This window comes from Heterodontus francisci, chromosome 20 (genome assembly GCF_036365525.1).
Source record: "Heterodontus francisci isolate sHetFra1 chromosome 20, sHetFra1.hap1, whole genome shotgun sequence".
In the NCBI taxonomy this organism is placed as follows: domain Eukaryota; kingdom Metazoa; phylum Chordata; class Chondrichthyes; order Heterodontiformes; family Heterodontidae; genus Heterodontus; species Heterodontus francisci.
The window spans coordinates 91,705,892-91,732,734 of NC_090390.1; the positions used below are offsets into that span (position 1 = coordinate 91,705,892).

General features: G+C 49.6%; 1 protein-coding gene across 1 annotated transcript in view; it reads left to right on the forward strand.

The window, feature by feature from the left end:
• The first annotated feature begins 2,640 nt into the window (after nucleotides 1-2,640).
• Nucleotides 2,641-26,843, forward strand: part of rrp12 (ribosomal RNA processing 12 homolog) — a 103,405-nt gene continuing 79,202 nt past the window's right edge. Inside the window, exons 1-11 of the mRNA XM_068053245.1 lie at nucleotides 2,641-2,841; nucleotides 13,885-14,117; nucleotides 14,432-14,515; nucleotides 16,773-16,849; nucleotides 21,664-21,769; nucleotides 21,879-21,995; nucleotides 23,564-23,702; nucleotides 24,197-24,324; nucleotides 25,602-25,700; nucleotides 26,072-26,163; nucleotides 26,695-26,806. Coding sequence (XP_067909346.1) covers nucleotides 2,703-2,841; nucleotides 13,885-14,117; nucleotides 14,432-14,515; nucleotides 16,773-16,849; nucleotides 21,664-21,769; nucleotides 21,879-21,995; nucleotides 23,564-23,702; nucleotides 24,197-24,324; nucleotides 25,602-25,700; nucleotides 26,072-26,163; nucleotides 26,695-26,806 — 1,326 coding nt within the window. The 5' untranslated portion in view covers nucleotides 2,641-2,702. The remainder of the gene's footprint in view (nucleotides 2,842-13,884; nucleotides 14,118-14,431; nucleotides 14,516-16,772; nucleotides 16,850-21,663; nucleotides 21,770-21,878; nucleotides 21,996-23,563; nucleotides 23,703-24,196; nucleotides 24,325-25,601; nucleotides 25,701-26,071; nucleotides 26,164-26,694; nucleotides 26,807-26,843) is intronic.

Below are 26,843 nucleotides of genomic sequence, written 5' to 3' on the forward strand. Positions count from 1 at the left end.
ACAGGAACAGGCCCTTTGGCCCTCCAAGCCTGCGCCGATACAGATCCTCTATCTAAAGCATGCTTACCTTCAGCGACTGGTGTAGGAGAACACCCAGGTCTCGCTGCATGTTCCCCTCTCTCAGTTTATAGCCGTTCAGATAATAATCTGCCTTCCTGTTTTTGCTACCAAAGTGGATAACCTCACATTTATCCACATTATACTGCATTAGCCGTACATTAGCCCACACACTCAACTTGTCCAAATCACCCTGAAGCCTCTCTGCATCCTCCTCACAACTCACCCTCCACCCAGTTTTGTGTCATCTGCAAATTTGGAGATATTACATTTAGTTTCCTCACTGAGTATTTTCAGCATATTCTGTTTTTAGGAAATTCTCTGTTACTATATCATAGTCCCACATGGTAACTTGTGCCTGCCCTTCATAGCCCCCAGCTCATCCTCCTATTTCTGAATTTATTCTGATGCTGTTTGTCTCTCCCACTGCAGTGCGGCTCCGGGCCGCGGGGGGCGGTGTGGTTGCAGTGCGGCTCCGGGCCGCGGGGGGCGGTGTGGTTGGTTGCAGTGCGGCTCCGGGCCGTGGGGGGCGGTGTGGTTGGTTGCAGTGCGGCTCCGGGCCGCGGGGGGCGGTGTGGTTGCAGTGCGGCTCCGGGCCGCGGGGGGCGGTGTGGTTGGTTGCAGTGCGGCTCCGGGCCGCGGGGGGCGGTGTGGTTGGTTGCAGTGCGGCTCCGGGCCGCGGGGGGCGGTGTGGTTGGTTGCAGTGCGGCTCCGGGCCGCGGGGGGCGGTGTGGTTGGTTGCAGTGCGGCTCCGGGCCGCGGGGGGCGGTGTGGTTGGTTGCAGTGCGGCTCCGGGCCGCGGGGGGCGGTGTGGTTGGTTGCAGTGCGGCTCCGGGCCGCGGGGGGCGGTGTGGTTGGTTGCAGTGCGGCTCCGGGCCGCGGGGGGCGGTGTGGTTGGTTGCAGTGCGGCTCCGGGCCGCGGGGGGCGGTGTGGTTGGTTGCAGTGCGGCTCCGGGCCGCGGGGGGCGGTGTGGTTGGTTGCAGTGCGGCTCCGGGCCGCGGGGGGCGGTGTGGTTGGTTGCAGTGCGGCTCCGGGCCGCGGGGGGCGGTGTGGTTGGTTGCAGTGCGGCTCCGGGCCGCGGGGGGCGGTGTGGTTGCAGTGCGGCTCCGGGCCGCGGGGGGCGGTGTGGTTGGTTGCAGTGCGGCTCCGGGCCGCGGGGGGCGGTGTGGTTGGTTGCAGTGCGGCTCCGGGCCGCGGGGGGCGGTGTGGTTGGTTGCAGTGCGGCTCCGGGCCTCGGGGGGCGGTGTGGTTGATTGCAGTGCGGCTCCGGGCCGCGGGGGGCGGTGTGGTTGCAGTGCGGCTCCGGGCCGCGGGGGGCGGTGTGGTTGATTGCAGTGCGGCTCCGGGCCGCGGGGGGCGGTGTGGTTGCAGTGCGGCTCCGGGCCGCGGGGGGCGGTGTGGTTGGTTGCAGTGCGGCTCCGGGCCGCGGGGGGCGGTGTGGTTGGTTGCAGTGCGGCTCCGGGCCGCGGGGGGCGGTGTGGTTGGTTGCAGTGCGGCTCCGTGCCGCGGGGGGCGGTGTGGTTGCAGTGCGGCTCCGGGCCGCGGGGGGCGGTGTGGTTGGTTGCAGTGCGGCTCCGGGCCGCGGGGGGCGGTGTGGTTGCAGTGCGGCTCCGGGCCGCGGGGGGCGGTGTGGTTGGTTGCAGTGCGGCTCCGGGCCGCGGGGGGCGGTGTGGTTGGTTGCAGTGCGGCTCCGGGCCGCGGGGGGCGGTGTGGTTGGTTGCAGTGCGGCTCCGGGCCGCGGGGGGCGGTGTGGTTGATTGCAGTGCGGCTCCGGGCCGCGGGGGGCGGTGTGGTTGCAGTGCGGCTCCGGGCCGCGGGGGGCGGTGTGGTTGGTTGCAGTGCGGCTCCGGGCCGCGGGGGGCGGTGTGGTTGGTTGCAGTGCGGCTCCGGGCCGCGGGGGGCGGTGTGGTTGGTTGCAGTGCGGCTCCGGGCCGCGGGGGGCGGTGTGGTTGCAGTGCGGCTCCGGGCCGCGGGGGGCGGGTGGTTGCAGTGCGGCTCCGGGCCGCGGGGGGCGGTGTGGTTGCAGTGCGGCTCCGGGCCGCGGGGGGCGGTGTGGTTGGTTGCAGTGCGGCTCCGGGCCGCGGGGGGCGGTGTGGTTGGTTGCAGTGCGGCTCCGGGCCGCGGGGGGCGGTGTGGTTGGTTGCAGTGCGGCTCCGGGCCGCGGGGGGCGGTGTGGTTGCAGTGCGGCTCCGGGCCGCGGGGGGCGGTGTGGTTGGTTGCAGTGCGGCTCCGGGCCGCGGGGGGCGGTGTGGTTGCAGTGCGGCTCCGGGCCGCGGGGGGCGGTGTGGTTGGTTGCAGTGCGGCTCCGGGCCGCGGGGGGCGGTGTGGTTGGTTGCAGTGCGGCTCCGGGCCGCGGGGGGCGGTGTGGTTGGTTGCAGTGCGGCTCCGGGCCGCGGGGGGCGGTGTGGTTGCAGTGCGGCTCCGGGCCGCGGGGGGCGGTGTGGTTGGTTGCAGTGCGGCTCCGGGCCGCGGGGGGCGGTGTGTTTGCAGTGCGGCTCCGGGCCGCGGGGGGCGGTGTGGTTGGTTGCAGTGCGGCTCCGGGCCGCGGGGGGCGGTGTGGTTGGTTGCAGTGCGGCTCCGGGCCGCGGGGGGCGGTACTTGTGTCCGGAGCTGAGCCGCTGCCCAGTCGTTGTCGGGGTCTGGGATGGGTCGGTGCGGGCGGTTGCGGGCCGGAGTGAAGCCGAAGCTGAACCGCTGGCGGAAAGGACAAAGTAGCGAATCGAACCCCGTGACCCACCGCTTCCGGGAGGCCGCGCGGAGCCGCTTCTTCAGCAAACCGGCAGGTGAGGCCGAGGCCTGGTGCATGGAGCCTGGCCTAGGGCGGCAGGAAAAGCTGAGGCCTCAGGCCTAGTCGGAGGGCAGCGCACGTGCGGGAATGTGTGGGCGAGTCTGGGCCCAGTAACACTGGCTTCTGACAGCGGAGTCTGTGGGACACCCGACCCGGTCTGAACGGCACATAACAGGGCAGCTTCCACATGGGGTTAGATACAGAGTAAAGCTCCCTCTACACTGTCCCCCATCAAACACTCCCCAGGACAGATACAGCACGGAGTTAGATACAGAGTAAAGCTCCCTCTACACTGTCCCCATCAAACACTCCCAGGACAGGTACAGTACGGGGGTTAGATACAGAGTAAAGCTCCCTCTACACTGTCCCCCATCAAACACTCCCAGGACAGGTACAGTACAGGGTTAGATACAGAGTAAAGCTCCCTCTACACTGTCCCCCATCAAACACTCCCAGGACAGGTACAGTACGGGGGTTAGATACAGAGTAAATCTCCCTCTACACAGTCCCCCATCAAACACTCCCCAGGACAGGTACAGTACGGGGTTAGATACAGAGTAAATCTCCCTCTACACTGTCCCCATCAAACACTCCCAGGACAGGTACAGTACGGGGGTTAGATACAGAGTAAAGCTCCCTCTACACTGTCCCCATCAAACACTCCCAGGACAGGTACAGTACGGGGTTAGATACAGAGTAAATCTCCCTCTACACTGTCCCCATCAAACACTCCCAGGACAGGTACAGTACAGGGTTAGATACAGAGTAAATCTCCCTCTACACTGTCCCCATCAAACACTCCCCAGGACAGGTACAGTACGGGGGTTAGATACAGAGTAATTCTCCCTCTACACTGTCCCCCATCAAACACTCCCAGGACAGGTACAGTACGGGGGTTAGATACAGAGTAAATCTCCCTCTACACTGTCCCCATCAAACACTCCCAGGACAGGTACAGTACAGGGTTAGATACAGAGTAAAGCTCCCTCTACACTGTCCCCATCAAACACTCCCCAGGACAGATACAGCACGGGGTTAGATACAGAGTAAAGCTCCCTCTACACTGTCCCCCATCAAACACTCCCAGGACAGGTACAGTACGGGATTAGATACAGAGTAAAGCTCCCTCTACACTGTCCCCATCAAACACTCCCCAGGACAGATACAGCACGGGGTTAGATACAGAGTAAAGCTCCCTCTACACTGTCCCCCATCAAACACTCCCCAGGACAGATACAGCACGGGGTTAGATACAGAGTAAAGCTCCCTCTACACTGTCCCCATCAAACACTCCCGGGACAGGTACAGTACGGGGTTAGATACAGAGTAAAGCTCCCTCTACACTGTCCCCATCAAACACTCACAGGACAGGTACAGCACGGGGGTTAGATACAGAGTAAAGCTCCCTCTACAAAAAAAAAAAAACGGAGTTAGATACAGAGTAAAGCTCCCTCTACACTGTCCCCATCAAACACTCCCCAGGACAGGTACAGTACAGGGTTAGATACAGAGTAAAGCTCCCTCTACACTGTCCCCATCAAACACTCCCAGGACAGGTACAGTACGGGGGTTAGATACAGAGTAAAGCTCCCTCTACACTGTCCCCCATCAAACACTCCCAGGACAGGTACAGTACAGGGTTAGATACAGAGTAAAGCTCCCTCTACACTGTCCCCCATCAAACACTCCCAGGACAGGTCCAGTACGGGGGTTAGATACAGAGTAAATCTCCCTCTACACAGTCCCCCATCAAACACTCCCCAGGACAGGTACAGTACGGGGTTAGATACAGAGTAAATCTCCCTCTACACTGTCCCCATCAAACACTCCCAGGACAGGTACAGTACGGGGGTTAGATACAGAGTAAAGCTCCCTCTACACTGTCCCCATCAAACACTCCCAGGACAGGTACAGTACGGGGTTAGATACAGAGTAAATCTCCCTCTACACTGTCCCCATCAAACACTCCCAGGACAGGTACAGTACAGGGTTAGATACAGAGTAAATCTCCCTCTACACTGTCCCCATCAAACACTCCCAGGACAGGTACAGTACAGGGTTAGATACAGAGTAAATCTCCCTCTACACTGTCCCCATCAAACACTCCCCAGGACAGGTACAGTACGGGGGTTAGATACAGAGTAATTCTCCCTCTACACTGTCCCCCATCAAACACTCCCAGGACAGGTACAGTACGGGGGTTAGATACAGAGTAAATCTCCCTCTACACTGTCCCCATCAAACACTCCCAGGACAGGTACAGTACAGGGTTAGATACAGAGTAAAGCTCCCTCTACACTGTCCCCCATCAAACACTCCCAGGACAGGTACAGTACGGGGGTTAGATACAGAGTAAATCTCCCTCTACACAGTCCCCCATCAAACACTCCCCAGGACAGGTACAGTACGGGGGTTAGATACAGAGTAAATCTCCCTCTACACTGTCCCCATCAAACACTCCCAGGACAGGTACAGTACGGGGGTTAGATACAGAGTAAATCTCCCTCTACACTGTCCCCATCAAACACTCCCAGGACAGGGACAGTACGGGGTTAGATACAGAGTAAAGCTCCCTGTCTCTCAGGCAGATTGCAGTGCGCCCTGTATGATGCTCTGTTCTGAATTATAATTACAGCTGTGGCCCCAGACGTACTGGCACTGTCCTCTGTATTGTGTATTATTGTAGAGTAGATCAGGTATTGTCTGAAGTTGTCTCGGGTTCTTTGTTGGGCAGATGAATAACTTATATACAGATATAACTATTTACATTCTCCACAAACCTGTCCAGCCAGCACATCTTGTGCTGATTCCAGCTTCTTCACAGCCTAGCACCCATGTGACTATTACAGAATCTCGCTACTACAGTGGGAGGGTTTACTCTCACTGTCACCAACTTTAACCCTTTCAGACCCGTATACTACATACCCCCCCCCCCCCCCACCAAAGTCTTTGTCCCTGTCTATTTTTGACGTATATGCATTCATTCATTTTGACTTTACAGACTACCCCATCTCCCCCCAAGTCTCTCTCCATCATAGATTCAACCTATCCGGAGGCTTCATGACTCTCCCTGATCGTGTTCTTATTGGGTTTGAAAGATCGGTAGTCTTGCTTGAAAGACTTTTTTAGACGACTTGGATGGCCTTGACCAATGTTTATTGTATCCTGTTGACTCTGGGTTTCTTGATCATCATCTGGTTCATCCAGATAAATAATTGATTGTTGCTTCTGTGGAATAGGGATGATGTTTCTATTTCGTCGTATAGTACTCTCTGCTGTGCCAACCAGATACGATCGCTGATAATTTTCATCTTTTTAGATGACAACACCTTCCTGTTCTAGGTCTTGTATCCATACATTCTCACCTTCCTTTAGCTGAGGTAAGTTTCTGGTATGAAATCTTTTGTTATAATTGTGAGCTTGTTGGTTCCTGCAGTACTCCTCTCCATCTTGGACTTTTCAGTAGTCTTTGACATCTTGCCCTGGAAGTAGTTTTCTAAGCAAAATGGGAAGTTGGGTTTTTATCTTCCTGCCCATCAACAGCTTAGAAGGTGATAGTCCAGACAACAATGGAGTCTTCTTCATTGGCCTCCTTGTCTCAAGAGACAATAGGTAAGCACCTGGAGGTGGTCAGTGGTTTGTGGAGCAGTGCCTGGAGTGGCTATAAAGGCCAATTCTAGAGTGACAGGCTCTTCCACAGGTGCTGCAGAGAAATTTGTTTGTTGGGGCTGTTACACAGTTGACTCTCCCCTTGCGCCTCTGTCTTTTTTCCTGCCAACTACTAAGTCTCTTCGACTCGCCACTCTTTAGCCCCGCCTTTATGGCTACCTGCCAGCTCTGGCGATCGCTGGCAACTGACTCCCACGACTTGTGATCAATGTCACAGGACTTCATGTTACATTTGCAGACGTCTTTAAAGCGGAGCCATGGATGGCTGGTGGGTCTGATACCAGTGGCGAGCTCACTGTACAATGTGTCTTTGGGGATCCTGCCATCTTCCATACGGCTCACATGGCCAAGCCATCTCAAGCACCACTGGCTCAGTAGGGTGTATATGCTGGGGATGTTGGCCGCTTCAAGGACTTTTGTGTTGGAGATACGGTCCTGCCACCTGATGCCAAGGATTCTCCAGAGGCAGCGAAGATGGAATGAATTGAGACGTCGCTCTTGGCTGACGTACTTTGTCCAGGCCTCGCTGCCGTAGAGCAAGGTACTGAGGACACAGGCTTGATACACTTGATACAGATAGATCGATAGTTAATCAGTGCAGTTAGAAGATCTTCGTTCTTCAACACCTTCATGGTTCTTACTCCTCTTTTGTCCTCGCCGTTCGACTGAGGATATTGTGGTGAACTCCTGAGATGTCCAGATCCCCGTTTTCTTGCAAATTGTGTGAATTATTCATTTGCGAACTGTGGACTGTTGTCTTACACGACTTTGTCAGGGATACAATGCATCACAGAGGTCTCCTGCAAATTTCAGATTAACAGATTCTGTTGTTGAGTAGAATCTTTTCACTTCAATTCAGCATGAGAAATAATTGATCTCAATTATTTAGGATTTTCCGTTGTACATAAATAAATCCAGCCTGGCTGTTCACGGGGTCTGGTTGAAAATTTTGTTGTATTCAGAAGTTCTTTCTGTTCCAGTCAATGTATTGCACATGCTTGGCAGTTCAGGACTATGTTTTCTATGTCTTTAGATATTCCTGGCCCCTACACCGATGACTGAGCCCATGCTCGACACTTCTTAATGCCCATGTGGCCCTGATATAGATGTTCCAAGATATCCGATCTGAGTGAACTTGGAATGACTCGTCTGTCGGTATACACCAGCAAATCGTTGTTGATTGTGAAGTGTTTTCTGAATTCGTAGAAAGTTTTCATTATCTTACCACTAGGACATTCTTGAGGCCAGCTGTGTGTGCAGTATTGACGTTTACGAGTACATTCATCATCCTGCTTTTGAATGTGACGGATTTCTTGCAGTTTCTATATACTTGCTGGCCATTGTTGTGCAGTATATTGTGAATACGATTCTATCTCATCCACAAAGTTCACATCCTGGATGGTCTACCATTGCTCTTGATAGCGCATCGGCAGAAGTTTGCATCTTTCCCTGAACATATCTGGTTTTGTACATAGAGTCTGCTTGAAGGTAACTGTTTGACTTCATCCACCTTTTTGACTAGATGTAGGTCTAAGCACGCTGTTTTGCTTAACAGGGAAAATTCTTGATTTTTCAAAACATATAGGGTTTCCATAATCTGTCTTCCTTTATATTGGAGAGTTGCTTGAAGCTTACCTTTCACCTTCAGTTGGATCCCTCCTGGACCATGCAACTTTGTGTCTGCTGGTTGTGAGCAATGTCTCAGCAACCATGGCTCTTGGTCAGACAGAACTGTGACACTTGCACCTGGGTCCAATTTGAAATTAGTAATCTATCCACTGACATAGATGTCTGCTGTCCAATATCTTTGATTGGGGTTGTTAATTTGCCCTTGGAAGTCTCTTGGTTTATCTTCCACTGGAAGTTATTTTATCTCATTCACTGCCCTGTGTGTGAAGGCTTTTTGTTTTGTAGATTTGTGAGAAGAGGTCTTGCTGTGGCTCATCTTTCCGAAGTGGTCTGTCTTATTGCAATGAAAGCATTCCGCTTTATTAGCAGGACACTGATCACATCTGTGGGTCTTTCTGGCTCCACAGTACTGGCACAGTTTCCGGTAAAGGCCTACTACCCGAACTGGACCCGACGACATATGTCAGGTTTGGGTCGGGTCGCTCTTCCAGGTCCAGCTTTCGGGCTTGACTCGGGCCGGGTCCGGGTTGGACACACAGTACTACCTTTTGCTCTGTTGGGAGTAAGTAAGCGTCAAAATTTGAAAAGCCTACCTGAGCTGGGAGTCCAGGACGTCAAGGAGGGAAACGTGCATCGGGACTCCACAGACTCTGAGTCTGCGTAGTGAACGTCTCTATGACGTTATCGTGTTCATGCTGCAGCTTCCTTCCATTCCATCCATCCAAAAGTGGTAAGTACAGTGAGCACACTAACATTCCGGTGGTCGGGTCGGGAGCAGGAAAAAATGGAAGGACTCAGACCGGGTCGGGTTTTTTTTTTCCAGACCTGAGCAGGCCTTTATTTCCCAGTGTCTTACACCCTCTCACCTGTATGTACCTTCTTATCCGGGGATAGTTTTTCCATCCTGGGCTTCAGGAACTCGAACATCATCTTATTTTTTTCTGACCCAAGGTCTCTCTTCAGGCCTCAGAATATCTCTCTTTTGTCTTCGGACTTCTGCCTGTCACACCATCTGAGTCGCTTTCTCAAGTGTGAGGTCGTCTTTGGCCTGCAAGAGATATGACAAGGACCCGTCAGCTATTCCCACTAGTATTTGGTTCCTGATCAACTCAGACTTCAGTTCTCTGTACTCGCATCCCTCAGCCAATCTGTACAAATCATTAATGAAATATCCACGGATTCGCCTATCCTCTGGTCTCTCTGATTAAATTTTGCTCTTTCCAGGATCTTATTACTTAAATTGCGGTTTGGAAATTAATAGCAGATGACATGAAAATTGGTGGTGTCGTAAATAGTGAGGAGGAAAGCCTTAGATTACAGGACGATATAGATGGGCTGGTAAGATGGGTGGAGCAGTGGCAAATGGAATCTAATCCTGAGAAGTGTGACGTGATGCATTTTGGGAGAGCTGACAAGGCAAGGGAATATACAATGGATGGTGGGACCCTAGGAAGTACAGAAGGTCAGAGGAACCTTGGTGTACTTGTCCATAGATCACTGAAGGCAGCAGCACAGGGAGATAAGGTGGTTAGGAAGGCATATGGGATACATGCCTTTATTAGCCAAGGCACAGAATATAAGAGCAGGGAGGTTATGATGGAGCTGTATAAAATGCTAGTTAGGCCACAGCTGGAGTACTGTGTACAGTTCTGGTCACCACACTATAGGAAGGATGTGATTGCACTGGAGAGGGTGCAGAGGGGATTCACCAGGATGTTGCCTGGGCTGGAGCATTTCAGCTATGAAGAGAGACTGAAAAGGCTAGGGCTGTTTTCCTTCGAGCAGAGAAGGCTGAGGGGGACCTGATTGAGGTATACAAAATTATGAGGGGCATTGATAGGTTAGATAGGAAGAAACTTTTTCCCTTGGCAGAGGTGTCAATAACCAGGGGGCATAGATTTAAGGTAAGGGGCAGGAGGTTTAGAGGGGATTTGAGGAAAGAATTTTTCACCCAGACAGTGGTTGGAATGTGGAACACACTACCTGAAGAGGTGATAGAGGCAGGAACCCTCACAACATTTAAGAAGTATTTAGATGAGCACTTAAAACGCCATAGCATACAAGGCTACAGGCCAAGTGCTGGAAAATGGGATTAGAATAGTTAGGTGCTTGATGGCCGGCACAGACACGATGGGCCGAAGAAGCCTGTTTCTGTGCTGTATGACTCTGTGACTATTTACAAGGAAGCAAGCTTAGCACACTCTAAAATGTAGAGGAGCTTTCCTTATTCATCCTGAATTTGTTATCGTAAACCTCTTCCCAGAGCTGAGCTCATCTTGATGACTCCGCTGCGACTGGTGAACCAGGACTCTGGTTAGCGAGTTCTGATGAAAGTTCACTGACCTGAAACGTTAACTCTGCTTCTCTCTCTCTCCACAGATGCTGCCAGACCTGCTGAGTATTTCCAGCATTTCTTGTTTTTATTTCAGATTTCCAGCATCTGCAGTATTTTGCTTTTACTCTGGTTAGCATGTCCTTTTTCTATGCTCGTAGCCTCTGTACATTGATCTTCACACTTTGTCTTTGAACATGTCCGCGATGCCACAGCGTTGTCACGTAGTGTGGTCATACAGCTCTCTTAGTTGACTTTGGTTCCATCTGAGAATCACACCATTGGGTGTCTGGACCTCATATGTTCTGGGCTGGTCACATATCCTCGCAACTTCTGCAGGATACCAAGTTCCCGATGCATGATTGAGGGCTCTGACCTTCTGTAGTACTTGCAGTCGAGCTGATTTTGGTTCTGCTTGCCTGTCGTATGATGCCTTAATCTTCACTTGTTTGGAAAGCTTAGTAAAATGATGACTGGCAACATCGCCAGTCACTGGCAATCCCTCTGGCCTCCAGGTACTTGCAACGAACTGAAGCCCCAGGAGAGACTCCCAGGTATATCGCCTCTTTGTGTCAAGACTCCCAGCTTTTGTGTCGTCCTTTACGTGGACCGACCCGACGCACTCGGCCTGGATATTTTCTACAATCTTCAGTGCGTTACTGACTTTGTGCATTGTGACAATTCGTAAATCTTGGCATACCCAACGTCCTGAGACAGCTGGTCCAGTTATGTCTACAATATAAAACATTTGTGGCAGCCATTCGGAGCTCCCATAGTTGCACTATAAGGTTATCATTTCAATGCACTTGATTGGAGAACCATTGTAGGCAGTCAGCCTAGCTGTGTTGGGTTCTACCACAGCTTCCCATTTTTTAGATACATGTTGTTCAGTATTTGGATGGGTATATTTGCACTTGCTGTGGTGTCAATTTTTGTTTTGAACTTATGTTTGCCACTCTTCTGTGGACATATAATCCTGATCATGGCGAATCAAATTGCGTAATAGCATTGACATGTTGATTTAAATTAACTGTGGAATGCTTGCTCACTATTCATATGAGTGCGTTCTTCACCTGTCCTCCTGACAATCTGTCTCCATACTGACCTGATGTACCTGTTTGGGCTTTTGTTGTGTGTTGCCATACCTCTTGTTGAGTTTGCCATCCTGTCTTACAGGCATTCTCTCTGCACGTGATCTGCCTCCATTCCTGTGTGCAGTATCTGAGCTTGGCCTTCTGCACTGCCTTGCCCAATGTCCTCATATGCCATAAGCTTTGCACAGGTCCTGGTACAGCAGACAGTTGCAAATTTGGTGAGTCAGACCACATTTGCCACAAGACGTTGCAGACTTCTGAACCTTGGTTACCATACCAGTTGTCGTAGCCACCCCCAACACTTGTAACTGTTGGCGCTCAGCCATGGTGCTTCAAATTTCCTTCCATCATTAAGTAGTTCATCTATGCTGTGCCTTTTCTTCTTTTCTAGCAGGTCTTTTTGAAAGGCCTCTAGTTGGTAGATGTGATTAGCTCTATAACCCGTTCTGAAAATTTGATATCTGCAAAGTTGCATTCTTGAGCTTTGTTGTCTCAGCCCTTTGCAACAAACTGGTCAATGGACTCATCTTGCCTTTGCCGTTAGATCATAAGTTCAAACCTATGTACTTGGATATTTACCTTCATCTTGAGTTGCTCCTCCAGGAATGTCCATAGCTTGCTCTGGTCCTTCTGATTCTCAGCTGACAATCCTGATGTGTTGATCCCTTGCAGGCCCTAGTTGCCCAGTGCAATCTTGATCTTCACAGCTTGTTTTGCTAGTTTGATCACTTCTTGATCCAGGAAACACAGTTCCAACCGGTTGTTGAAACAGTAATTCAGACACTATGTGTGACTCCTTCCAATCCATGATTGGATACCTGAAAGCCATTTTCTCGATGTTTACAGATATTATAGGACTTTTCAAAGGTTTTCTTTTCCACGGGCAAACTTCTTTTACAGGCTCTCTGCTTTTTACAAGTTTTCTGTCTCAGGTAGAGCCTTCTTTTTTTAGACAGGTTTAGTTTTGCAGGCCTGCCCCTTTTAAGAGTGACAGACAGCTACTTTTTGTTTACATAGCTCAATCATTTTTTTAAACAGAGAAAGTAGTTCTTTGTTTACATAGCTTGTTATTTTTTAAACGGAGAGCAGTTTTGTTTTGCAGAGGGCTGCAGCTTACAGTACTGGCAGCTGCCACACTCAGCCTTTTATTTTATTCTGGACCTCTAGTGGTGCTGTAGAGCTCTTCCTGCTCTTTGCAGCTTAGGTCCCGCCCATGAAGCAAGGGAAAGCTAAAGCAGTTATGCCTGTACTACTACTTTTCAAATTTTTTGACCCACTGTCAGATTAGTTGAAAGCTATGATCTCCTGGTCATTTGCCTACTGTACTCAGAGTTTCAACACCTCCTGGGGTCCTGTCTGTGGACCTAGATCGCTGCAGTGTTGTGGGGTTTCCTGCCAGCTGTTCTCCTGCTGGATTTCAGCCACTCCGGGTAGGCAATCGGCTAGCTGTTCTCTCTTAGTGTGTTCTTCAGAAAAAAAAAAATCAAACGTTGCCACAATGCAATATTTGGTGATCTTCAGAAAAAATATGTCTCAAATGTTGCCACCATGTAATATTGCTTGTTCCTTTGGTATGTGATCTACTGTACGACTCAGGACTACAAGTAATATCTAAGGAATATGTGGGTTTTATTATAACTTAATTGGAACACATGTACCTACCCCACATGGACTGCAATGGTTCAAGAAGGCAGCTCACCGCCATCTTCTCAAGGGCAATCAGGGATGGACAATAAATACTTGCCTAGCCAGCGACACCCACATCCCATGAACGAATAAAAAAAAATATGCAGGTATATAGCGACTGCAGGAGCCACGCCTATACATGTCTTACTCTGTTGGGCTAAACCCACATCTCCCTGGTCATGTGTGATATAATATCACCTCCTCTGATGATCTTCACTTGAATCTTAAGGTGGTACTCTCTTAAGGTCATTCCCAAAATGGATTGGGTGGAGTGAAGTGCAGAGAGCAGTGTGGCTGCCAGTACCCCAGTGAGTGCTGACTGTAACCCCACACCTAGATCCGCCCTCTCCATGCTGCAGCAGGAGCACAGTTCATGTCACGGGTACAACAGTTGGTGATAGGGTAAGTTACCAGACTCAAACTCATAGGTCTGGAACCAGTGTAAGTGTCTCTCAGGGTTGTGGAGATGTTGCTGGAGTGAGTGAGCGCAGTGTAGGTGACTGGCTGTCGGTGGCGAGCAGACTCCTGATCTCTGGCTGTTTGGTTTGATGTGAAGGTAACCGAGTGGTATGTCCTTGTTGTTCAGTATATTTGCTGTTAACCTCTGACCCCTATGTACTTCCCACAGGAAAGAGTGATCTGACGGTGGATGTTCTGAAACTACACAATGATCTCCAGTCCAATGGTTTATCATTTGGCCCAAGAGAGACTTCGGCAGAGGAGCCCTTTGCCGAGTGTGAAGAAGGTGCTCTGTCAGAGAAAACCTTTGGCACCTTCCTCAGTGGCCTGTCTGACTGCAGCAACCTGACCTTTAGCCGAGTGCAGCGTTTCTGGGAATCCAACTCCGCAGCCCACAAAGAGGTGAGTGGAGAGCAATTTTCTGGGACCGGGTACTCGGGGCATTCTGTGGATGCTGATCTTCAGCTGGGGCGCTGGACAGTGAGTGTCGGGTTATTCAATTCTGGGATGTCGCAGCAGGGCCTGATTGAGCTGTGTGTTCAAGTAGAGAGACTGGGAGTTGACAGCAAGGACACTCTATCCGTTTGCACATTCTGCATATTGCATTCACACTCACGCACTCTCTATTCACGCATCCTGTGCACTGTCTCAGTGTGCTGAGTGTGTAAAGAAGTACAGTTCACACTGACCGTACTCACTATCTGTTTATTTCACAGATCTGTGCCGTTTTGGCTGCTGTTACTGAGGTGATTCGCGCTCAAGGTGGGAATGAGACCGAGACGGAATATTTTGCTGCTTTGGTGAGTTTTCGCACATGCTCACCCCTCCCGCCTGTTACTGTCACGCACACAAAGGACTGGTGATTGTTGAGGAGACGAGGGGCTGGCGAGGCGGGTGTCACTGCTTTAAGAAACTATTTCTTCACGTACACGGACGCAGCATATTTCAGATCCATTTGTATTTCTGTCAATTTCTAACCTGGGACCCAGTGCAATGAGTGAAGTGTGTGCTCCCTGTGGGCGGGCTTGGGGGGGCCTCCCTGTGGGCGGGCTTGGGGGGGCCTCCCTCTGGGGGTCTCTGGGTGGTGGGGGCTGTATTTTTTAGGACTGTCCATTATGTCTGGAACAGGGTTTTGTATCTGCCAATGAGCTGTGTCCCTGCTCTGTTCTCGTCCAATAGAAATTGCTGGTCATCCACAGGTGAGATTACCCTCATAGCATTTCAGCCAAGCACTAATTTTAATGAAAGCACTTTACAGACAATCTGTAAAGACACTGGTGTATATTTACCGAACACAAAAAGGTTAAGATTCACTTGTCTGCCATGTGCATGATTACTGAGATAACAGACTCAATGATGGAGTCTGTTAACTCGTTTATTTTTTAGCCACATTGGGAATTCTGGAGACACAAGTGGCTACCATATTGGACTGCACTTGCCGCAGTCCTGCTAGAGTATGCTGGATGCAACAAGGCTGATGTCTTTTCTAGACGTAAGCAGCAAGCTGTGTTAAGCTGTCTAACATCAGTGGTAGGGAAACTATTGGAAAAAAGTTCTGAGGGACAGGATTAATCTCCACTTGGAGAGGCAGGGAATAATCAGGGATAGTCAGCATGGCTTTGTCAGGGGGAGATCGTGTCTAACTAACTTGATTGAATTTTTCGAGGAAGTGACCAGATGTGTCGATGAGGGTAAAGCAGTTGATGTAGTCTACATAGACTTCAGTAAGGCTTTTGATAAGATCCTGCATGGGAGATTGGTTAAGAAGGTAAGAGCCCATGGGATCCAGGGCAATTTGGCAAATTGGATCCAAAATTGGCTTAGTTGCAGGAGGCAGAGGGTGATAGTCGAGGGCTGTTTTTGCGAGTGGAAGCCTGTGACCAGTGGTGTACCACAGGGATCGGTGCTGGGACCCTTGCTGTTTGTAGTGTACATTAATGATTTAGACGTGAATATAGGAGGTATGATCAGTAAGTTCGCAGATGACACGAGAATTGGTGGTGTCGTAAAAAGTGAGGGGGAAAGCCTTAGATTACAGGACGATATGGATGGGCTGGTACGATGGGCCGAGCAGTGGCAAATGGAATTTAATCCTGAGAAGTGTGAGTTGGTGCATTTTGAGAGGACTAACAAGGCAAGGGAATATATAGTGGATGGCAGGACCCCAGGAAGTACAGAGGGACCTTGGTGTACTGTCCATAGATCACTGAAGGCAGCAGCACAGGTAGATAAGGTGGTTCGGAAGGCATATGGGATACTTGCCTTGATTAGCCGAGGCATAGAATATAAGAGCAGGGAGGTTATGATGGAGCTGTATAAAACGCTAGTTAGACCACAGCTGGAGTACTGTGTACAGTTCTGGTCACCACACTATAGGAAGGATGTGATTGCACTGGAGAGGGTGCAGAGGAGATTCACCAGGATGTTGCCTGGGCTGGAGTATTCCAGCTATGAAGAGAGACTGAAAAGGCTAGGGTTGTTTTCCTTAGAGCAGAGAAGGCTGAGGGGGGACCTGATTGAGGTATACAAAATTATGAGGGGCATTGATAGGTTAGATAGGAAGAAACTTTTTCCCTTAGCGGATGTGTCAGTAACCAGGCGGCATAGATTTAAGGTAAGGCGCAGGAGATTTAAAGGGGATTTGAGGAGAGAAATTTTCATTCAGAGGGTGGTTGGAATCTGGAACACACTGCCTGAAGAGGTGGTAGAGGCAGGAACCCTCACAACATTTAAGAAGTATTTAGATGAGCACTTGAAATGCCATAGCATACAAGGCTACGGGCCAAGTGTTGGAAAATGGGATTCGAATAGTTTGGTGCTTGATGGCCGGTGCAGACACGATGGGCCGAAGGGCCTGTTTCTGTGCTGTATAACTCTATGACATTTAGGGTAGGGAGTTTGCAGACCAGGCAAAGTACACCCCGGAATCCTCAGGCATAAGAAGGAAGACTGTGGTTAATGGTTGCAGTGTATGTGAGGGTGTGGGTGGAAGGCAGTGAATGTGGCAGGTGTGTAAACCCCCAGCCTGACTAACCCATGCCTGTCTCTTTCCAATAGATGACCACGATGGAAGCGGTAGAGTCCGAGGAGTCAGTTGCGGCCATTGCCTACCTGCTGAATTTGGTAATGAAACGGTAAGTCCAAATAGTGGCAAGCTTTGGGGCATTGGTGAGTAAGATGCCATTATAATGACTGGAATTTTAAAGTAATTAATACTGGAGAAATTAATGGGAGTAAAAGTCAGCAAATCCCCAGGACCTGATGGTCTACATCCTAGGATTTTATATGAGCAGGCAGCAGTGATAGTGGATGCATTGATCATGATTTTCCAAAATTCCCTTAATTCTGGAATGTTCGCAGTGGATTGGGAGGTAGCAAATGTAGCACCACTATTCGAGAAAGGAGGGAGAGAGAAAGCAGGAACTACAGGCCAGTTAGCCTGACATCAGTCATCAGGAAAATGCTGGAATCCAGTGGTAACAGGGCAATTGAAAAATCATAATATGATTCAGCAGCGTCAACATGGTTCCGTTTGACAAATCAATTAGATAAGGTGCATATGGCAGATTTCCAGTTGATAAGGCAGTGAGAACCAGATACAGACCCTTAGAAAATAGGCGACATGTTTAGATAGAGGATCTGGATCGGCGCAGGCTTGGAGGGCCGAAAGGCCTGTTCCTGTGCTGTAATTTTCTTTGTTCTTTGTAACCAGGCTGAATATAGAAAGTTCAGAGGGAAATTGAACAAAGAAATGAGAGATGCAAAGAGCGAGTATGAGAAGAGACTGGCAGTTAATATAAAAGGGATCCAAAAGTCCTCTCTGGGCATATAAATAGTAAATGAGTGGTAAAAGGAGGAGTGGGGCCAATTAGGGATCAAAAAGGTGTTTTATGTGTGGAGGCAGAGATCATAGCTGAGGAACTAAATGAGTACTTTGCATCTGTCTTTACCAAAGAAGAAGATGCTTCCAAAGTCAGAGTGAAAGATGAGGTCATAGAGCCATGACGGCACAGAAGGAGGCCATTCGGCCCATCGAGTCCATGGCAGCTCTCTGCAGAGCAACCCAGTCAGTCCCATTACTCTGTTCTATCCACGTAGCCCTGTAAATTTATTTCCCTCAAGCACCCATCCAATTTCCTTTTGAAATTATTTATTGTCTCTACCACCTTTATGGGCAGAGTGTTCCAGGTCATTACCACTTGCTGTGTAAAAAAGCTCTTCCTCTCATTTCTCTGCATCTCTTGCCCAAAACCTTCAATCTGTGTCCCCTAGTCCTTGCACCATCAGCTAATGGGAACAGACTTTCTTTGACTACCTTATTTAAACCTGTCATAATCTTGTACACGTCTGTCAAATCTTCCCTCAACCTCCCTAGCTCTAAGAACAACCCCAGCTTCTCAAACCTGACCTTGGAGCTAAAATCTCTCATGCTTGAAGTCTCAGCTATTTACAGTCTATATTAATGACTTATATGAAAGAACTGAGTGTAATATATCCAAGTTTGCTGCTGTTACAAAGATCAGTGAGAAAGTACGCTGTGAAGAGGACAGTCTGCGAAGGGATAAAGGTAGATTAAGTGAGTGGATAGGAAATGACAGATGGAGTGTAATGAGGAGAAATGTGAAGTTATTCACTTTGGTAGGAAGAATAGAATAACGATATTTTTAAATGGTGTGAAATTATTAAATGTTGGTGTTCCGGGGAATTTGGATGTCTTTGTACAAGAAACACAAAGTTAACATACAGGTACAGTAAGCAATTAGGAAGGCAAATGATATGTTGGCCTTTATTGCAAGGGAGCTGGCATATAAGAGCAAGGAAGGCTTGCGTCAGTTACATAGGACTTGGTTCACATATGGCATAACAGACAGTTTTTGGTCTCTGTACCTAGGGAAGGGTATAACTGCCTTGGGGAGTGGGCAGCGAAGATTCACTAGATTGATTCTTGAGAGGAGAGGGCTGTCCTATGAGGAGAGATTGAGTAGAATGGGCCTATACCCTCTGGCATTTAGAAGAATGAATGATCTTATTGAAACATAAGATTTTGAGAGGACTTGGCAGGAGATGCTGAGAGGCTGATTCCGATGGAGAGTAGAACCAGAGGTTATAGCCTCAGAATAATGGGATGGCCATTTAGGACTGAGATAAGGAGAAATTTCTTCAATCAGAATCTTGTGAATCTTTAGAATTCTGTACCCCAGGGGGTTGTGCATGCTCAGTCATTGAGTATATTCAAATGAGATCAATAGATTTCTGGATACTAAGGGAAGCAAGAGATATGGGGATAGAGCAGGAAAGTGGAAAGGAGCAGAAGTCACAGGGTAGTAATTATGGGGGATTTCAACTTCCCAAATATTGATTGGCAACTCTTTAGATCGAATAGTTTGGATGGGGTAGTGTTTGTGCAGTATGTCCAGGAAGCTTTTCTGACTCAGTATGTAGACTGCCCGACCAGAGGGGAGGCAATATTGGATTTGGTACTAGGTAATGAACCAGGGCAAGTGATAGAGCTGTTGGTGGGCGAGCACTTTGGAGATAGTGATCACAATTCTGTAGCATTCACTGTGGTAATGGAGAGGGATAGGTATGTGCAACAGGGCAAGGTTTACAATTGGGGGAAGGGTAGATATGATGCTGTCAGGCAGGAACTGAGGAGCATAAGTTGGGAGCATATGCTGGCAGGGAAGGGCACGGTCGAAATGTGGAACTTTTTCAAGGAGCAGATAGTAGGGGCCATTGATAAGCATGTCCCTGTCAGACAGGGAAGGGATGGTCATGTGAGGGAACCGTGGTTGACAAGAGAGGTTGAGAGTCTTGTTAGGAAGAAGAAGGATGCGTATATAAGGTTGAGGAAAAAGGGCACAGGCATAGCTCTGGAGGGATACAAGATGGCCAGGAAGGATCTGAAGAAAGGGATTAGGAGAGCTAAGAGAGGGCATGAAAAATGCTTGGCGGGTAGGATAAAAGAAAACCCCAAGGCCTTTTACGCGTATGTCAGAAATATGAGGATGACTAGGGGGACCGTAGGTCCGGTCAAGGACAATAGCGGGAGACTGTGTGTTGAGCCGGAAGAGATAAGTGAGGTTTTGAATGAGTACTTCTCTTCGGTATTTACGAATGAGAAGGGGTGTATTACTGAAGAGGACGGTGTGAAACAGACTGGTAAGCTCGAGGAAGTGCTCGTTAGGAGGGAAGATGTGTTGGGGTTTTTGAATAACTTGAAGATAGACAAGTCTCCCGGGCCTGACGGGGTATATCCAAGGATGTTATGGGAAGCAAGGGATGAAATTGCAGAGCCGCTGGCAATGATCTTTTCATCTTCTCTGTTGACGGGGGTGGTACCAGGTGATTGGAGGGTGGCAAATGTTGTGCCCCTGTTCAAGAAAGGGAATAGGAACAACCCTGGGAATTACAGGCCAGTTAGTCTTACTTCGGTGGTAGGCAAGTTGATGGAAAAGGTGCTGAGGGATAGGATTTCTGAGCATCTGGAAAGACACTGCTTGATTCGGGACAGTCAGCACGGTTTTGTGAGGGGTAGGTCTTGCCTCACAAGCCTGATTGAATTCTTTGAGCAGGTGACCAAGCAAGTGGATGAGGGTAAACCAGTGGATGTGGTGTACATGGATTTTAGTAAGGCATTTGATAAGGTCCCCCATGGTAGACTTATGGAGAAAGTCAGGAGGCATGGGATAGTGGGGAATGTGGCCAGTTGGATTAAGAATTGGCTAACTGATAGAAGGCAGAGAGTGGTCTTAGATGGTAAATACTCAGCCTGGAGCCCAGTTACCAGTGGCGTGCCACAGGGATCAGTTCTGGGTCCTCTCCTGTTTGTGATTTTTATTAACGACTTGGATGAGGAAGTCGAAGGGTGGGTCAGTAAATTTGCAGATGATACAAAGGTTGGTGGAGTTGTGGATACCGAGGAGGGCTATTGTCGTCTGCAAAGGGACTTGGATAGGTTGCAGTGCTGGGCTGAAAAGTGGCAGATGGAGTTTAACCCTGAAAAGTGTGAGGTCGTCCATTTTGGAAGGACAAACACGAATGCAAAATACTGGGTTAACGGTAGGGTTCTTGGGCATGTGGAGGAGCAGAGAGACCTTGGGGTCTATGTGCATAGATCGTTGAAAGTTGCAACTCAAGTGGATAGGGCTGTGAAGAAGGCATATGGGGTGTTAGCGTTCATTAGCAGAGGGATTGAATTTAAGAGCCGTGAGGTGATGATGCAGCTGTACAGGACCTTGGTAAGGCCTCATTTGGAGTACTGTGTGCAGTTCTGGTCGCCTCATTTTAGGAAGGATGTGGAAGCCTTGGAGAGGGTGCAGAGGAGATTTACCAGGATGTTGCCTGGAATGGAGAATAAGTCTTACGAGGAAAGGCTGAACATTCTAGGCCTCTTCTCATTAGAACGGAGAAGGATGAGGGGTGACATGATAGAGGTTTATAAGATGATCAGGGGAATAGATAGGGTAGACAGTCAGAAACTTTTTCCCCGGGTGGAGCAAAGCGTTACAAGGGGTCATAAATTTAAGGTGAAGGGTGGGAGATATAAGGGGGATGTCAGGGGAAGGTTCTTTACCCAGAGAGTGGTCGGGGCATGGAATGCCTTGCCTGGGGAAGTTGTTGAGTCAGAAACTTTAGGGACTTTCAAACGGCTTTTAGATAGGTATATGGATAAAGGAGAATGATGGGGTATAGATTAAATTGTCCTTGACAGAGGACAAAGGATCGGCACAACATCGTGGGCCGAAGGGCCTGTTCTGTGCTGTATTTTTCTATGTTCTATGTTCTATTTTTCTATGAAAGTGAAGTTGAGGTGGAAGATCTGCCATGACCAGGATCGAGAGGCCGAATGGCTGACTGCTTACTCCAGTTGCTTGTGTCCTTATGCTGTAACTGTCTGTGTGTTTCTTGATTCTGGCTGTGTAATTGTTCTTTCTGTTGTTTGCAGCGTTCCTGGCCCTGTCCTGATAAAGAAATTCTCAGACACAGCAAAAGTTTTTATGAATCTTTTGGCTGCTCAGGCGAGCACAGGATCCACGGCAGCTCTGCGATGGGTGGGTGTGATCTGTGAGCCCTTTAATTGAGATAGTCATGTATTGTTGTCCTGTAGTGTAAAAGTGCTGAGTTTTCATTGTGACGCGGCCTGATTTCCTTGTCCGGCAGATTCTCTCCTGCCTCTCCACGCTGCTTCGCAGACAGGATTTGGCCGTGTGGAGCTTCCCCTCGACACTACAAGTTTATCATGGCCTCCTCAGTTTCACCATACACATCAAACCAAAGGTGAGTTGGCCTATTAGGATTTGAGGTGATAAAGTGACCTGGCTGATGGGGGTGTTCATGATCCATCTGGACTAGGAGTTGCACTGTCACTGGACTGCAGCTGCAGGCAAAGAGCAATAGAGGTGGACTGACAGCAGTGGGCCCACTTGGATGGGGAAGTCAGGGTCAGTGTTGGGCTGTGCCAGTTGGTGTTGATGATACTGGTGTCGCAAAGGTTGTGGGTAGGTTTGCTGGGGGTGGAACTGGACAGGGACTTTGTCTAGGTTGGGGGTGGGGACTGTGACTGTGTGGATTGGAACCACGAGGTTAGCAAAACTCTTTCAATCTCACATTTAAAATTAATCATTGATCTAGCATCAGCTGCATTTTTGGAAGAGAGTTCCAAACTTCTACCCTTTGTGTGTAGAAGTGTTTCCTAATTTCACTCCTGACAGGTCTGGCTGTAATTTTTAATCTATGCCCCTAGTTCGAGACACCCCATCCAGCAGAAGTAGTTTCTCTCTATCTACCATATCTGTTTCCCTTAATATCTTGAAAACTTTGATCAAATCACCCCTTAACCTAAATTACAGGGAACACAACCCTAGTCTGTGTAACACTTCTCGTAATTTAACCCTTGGAGTCCAGGTATCATTCTGGTAAATCTACACTGCACTCCCTCCAAGGCCCGTGTATCCTTCCTAAGTTGTGGTTCCCGGACCTGCTCACAGTAACTCCCGGTGTGGTCTAACCGGGGTTTTGTATAGCTGAAGCATGACTTCTACCCCCTTGTATTCTAGTCCTCGAGATATAAAGGCCAGCATTCCATTAGCTTTTTTGATTATTTTCTGTACCTGTTCATGACATTTTAATGATCCATGTACCTGGACTCCCCCGCCCCTCCCCCCCACCCCCCACCTCCCCCCACCCCAAAGTCTCTTTGGACTCAGTATCTCTTTGTAATGCTATGTTTCCAATCACACTGCTTGTGATGCCGCCTATCTTTGTGTCATCGGTAAATTTCTATCCCATCATCTGATTGGTTAATGAATAGTTGAGGCCCCAATGCTGATCCTTGCTGCACACCACTAGCTGCATTCTGTTCATTATCCCTGTTCTCTCAGCCAATTTCCCTTCAACTCCATGAACTTTAACACTCTTCTAAGGCACTTTTATCAAATGCCTTCTGGAAGTATATTTAAATACCATCCATAGAGATTTGCATGTCCACTGCTTCAGTCACCTCTTAAAAAAGTTCAGTCAGGTTTGTCAGGCATGAACCTATCCTTTAGAAATTCTCTCTCACCAGCTGGAAATTTTCAAGATTATAGATTCTAGTAATTTTCCAAAACAGGTGTTAGGCTAACTGGTGAAGAATTCTCTGGTTTCCCTCTCTTATCTTGCTTAAATAATGAACTGACATGCGTAATTTTGCGATCTAAAGTAACAGTTCCTGAATTGAGAGATAATGTGTCTTGGACGGAGCGGATACTGTATGTGGAGTGGTCTGCCGGGTGGTGTAATTTCTTGGGTGTTGCTGACTGTTTGCCCCCTCTGCTGCCGCCCATCCCCCACCCAATCCCTCCCAGGTCCGTAAGGAGGCACATCGCGGGGTCTGCTGTGTACTCAAGGGAAGTGACTTCATGTTTGGAGACTCAGCTCCGTCCCATCACCCAGCTGCCCAAACAACAGCCAAATTCTGCATCAAGGAGATTGAAGAGTCTGGAGGTTTGTGAGGCGGTGAGGGAGGGTCTCTCTGGGATGTGGGTTGGAGGTCTCTGTGGATGGGGTGGCTAAGCTGAAGGTAGGGAGGGTGTGTGGGTGGGTGGGAGGCTAGGCTGAGGGTAGGGAAGGTGTATGGGTGGGGGCCTGTGGGTAGGAGGGTGTGGGTGGGGGCCTCTGGGTAGGATGGTGTGGGTTGGGAGGGTGTGTGGGTGGGGGCCTCTGGGTAGGATGGTGTGGGTTGGGAGGGTGTGTGGGTGGGGGCCTCTGGGTAGGATGGTGTGGGTTGGGAGGGTGTGTGGGTGGGGGCCTCTGGGTAGGATGGTGTGGGTTGGGAGGGTGTGTGGGTGGGGGCCTCTGGGTAGGATGGTGTGGGTTGGGAGGGTGTGTGGGTGGGGGCCTCTGGGTAGGATGGTGTGGGGGTGGTGGGGGTTTCTGGTTGGGTGATGGGGTGCTCAGTAATATGCCCATTTTTTTAATAGCTACGTTTGTTCATGCAGGCAGTGATGAGGGTACTACAGCCTTGCACGTGTTGTGTTTGCTGAAGGATGTCCTCCCTTGTTTCCCTGTTAGTTGTGTAAAATCATGCTGTGAGACTCTGCTCAGGGTCATGACCCTCAGTCACGTGGTAAGTTGCAAAGTTAAGACTCATAAATCCGAAAATCCCAGTTTCCTGACCAGACAGACCAGTGAATAATAATCAGAGTAGTACAACATAGAATAAGGAGGCCATTCCACTCATCGAATCTGTACTGGCTCTTTAGAAGAACAATCCAGTTAGTTCCACTCCCTGCTCTTTCCTCATATTCCTTCAATCCTTTCTCCTTCAAGTATTGATCCAATTCCCTTTTGAAGGCATTGGACCTGCATTCACCATCCTCCCAGACAGTGCATTCTTCCTGTTGTCTCTGGTTCTTTTGCCAATCACATTAAATCTATACCCTTTAGCCATCGGAAATAGTTTCTCATTATTTACTCTATTTAAACCCTTTGTAATTTTAAACACTTCTATCTAATTTCCTCTTAACCTTCTCTGATCTAAGAACAGCCCCAGCTTCTCCAGTCCATTCACATAACTGTAAGCCCTCATCCCTGGAACCATTCTAATAAATCTCTTCACCTCCTTTCTAAAGTGTGATACCTGGAACTCGGCACAATACTCCAGCTGGGGCTGAACCAGTATTTTTTATAGCTTTCTGAAATTTGTACTCGATGCCTCTATTTAGAAGGTCCAGCATTCCACATGCTTTAGTACCTGCTTTGTTAATCTGTCCTGCCACCTTCAGAGATTTGTGCACAAAGACCCCCAGGTCTCTGTTCTTGCAGCCCTTTTTTTATTCACTCTTGGGATGTGAATGTCGCTGGCAAGGCCAGCCTTGTTAACCCATCCTTAATTGCCCTTGAGAAGGTAGTGGTGAGCTGCTTTCCTGAACAACTGCAGTCCATGTGTTGTACATACACCATGAGTGCTGTTAAGGGAATTCCAGGATTTTGACCCAGCGACAGTGAAGGAACGGCGATATAGTTCCAAGTCAGGATGGTGTGTGACCAGGAGGAGGACTTGCAGGTGGTGGTGTTACAAGAACACAAGAAATAGGAGCAGGAGTGGACCATATGGCCCAAGCCTGCTCCGCCATTCAGCATGATTATGGCTGATCTTGGGCTTCAATTCCACTTTCCTGCCGCTCCCATATCCCTTAATTCCCTGCGAGACCAAAACTCACTCTATCCCAGCCTTAAATGTATTCTAGATGGCGGAGGCTACGGGTTTAGAAGGTGCTGTTGAAGTATGCTTGGCGAGTTGCATCATTTTTGCTGCCCCAACCCCACCCCGAGACCCTTGCTGGCACTGAGACCCTTGCTGCCCACAGTGAAAACTCCCCTGTCATCCTTTCTCTTTTACAGATGGTAACGGCGTGTGCAATGCAGGCTTTTCACGGACTCTTTGTTGCCAAACCAGGCTCGGCAGTCCTGACATCAGAGCTCAATGCTCAGATCATAACTGTGAGTTCCGACCTCAGCGGTGGAGTGGGCTGGGTGGGTTGGGCACACAGTTGATCCTGGGAGGGGTTGGGCAGGGTGCAAGTGACCCTGAGAGGTGTCACGGGAGAGGTATGAGCTATCCTGGAGGAGACAGATGGGGTACAAGTGACCCTTGGAAGGATCAGGCAGGGTACGTGACCCTGGGAGGGGGAGGGGCTGGGTGGGGTATGTGTCTACCTGGGATTGGTCAGGTGGGGTATGAGTGACCCTGGGAGGGGTTGGGCAGGATGTGTGATGCTGTGGGGATCGTGGCTGTCTGCAAGTGGTGCTGCAGCCTGTTGCCATGAATATTCGTTGTTTGAATGCTGTATTTCCCTCCCCCCCCCCCCCAGGCTCTGTATGATTATCTCCCAAGTGTCAATGACCTACAGCCCGTCCTGGCTTGGCTTACCGTCATGGAGAAAGCTCATCTCAACTTGTGCAGGTAATGAATGTGGCTCAGTGAATCTGACACTCTTCCTCCACGCATAGGGAAAGAGGATAGGTTACAGCCTGGGTTGGGGTGGGGAGGGGTGTGGGTGTGTGTGTTCAATTTTGGTGTCTCCACGGAGTGGGGTTTACTTTGGGGTCTGCACAGAACAGGGTTTACTTTGGGGTCTGCAAGGTGTGGGGTTTACTTTGGGGTCTGCAGGGAGAAGGGTTTACTTTGGGTTCTGCATGGAGCGGGTTTACTTTGGGGTCCGCACGAAGCAAGGTTTACTTTAGGGTCCGCACGAAGCAAGGTTTACTTTAGGGTCCGCACGAAGCAAGGTTTACTTTAGGGTCCGCACGAAGCAGGGTTTACTTTGGGGTCTGCAGGGAGCAGGGTTTACTTTAGGGTCTGCACAGAGTGTGACTTGTTTTTGGGAGGAGTATTATGTTGGCTTCTAGGGAACGGGCTTTTATGATTGGCCTCTACTCTGAATCACAGGCATGCTATTTGACCACGTGTGCCACTCTGACCTCCTGTTGTTAGGTTGCAGGGTTCGTTGTGTTTGGCTCATCTCCCTCGTCTCTTCTCCACGGCTGTCACTTGCTTCTTATCTCCACACACACAGCTGATGGCAGCCGCAGCAGATACCATGAAGGTGGGTTGGAATCATCACCTTTCTTGTAAGACTTCCC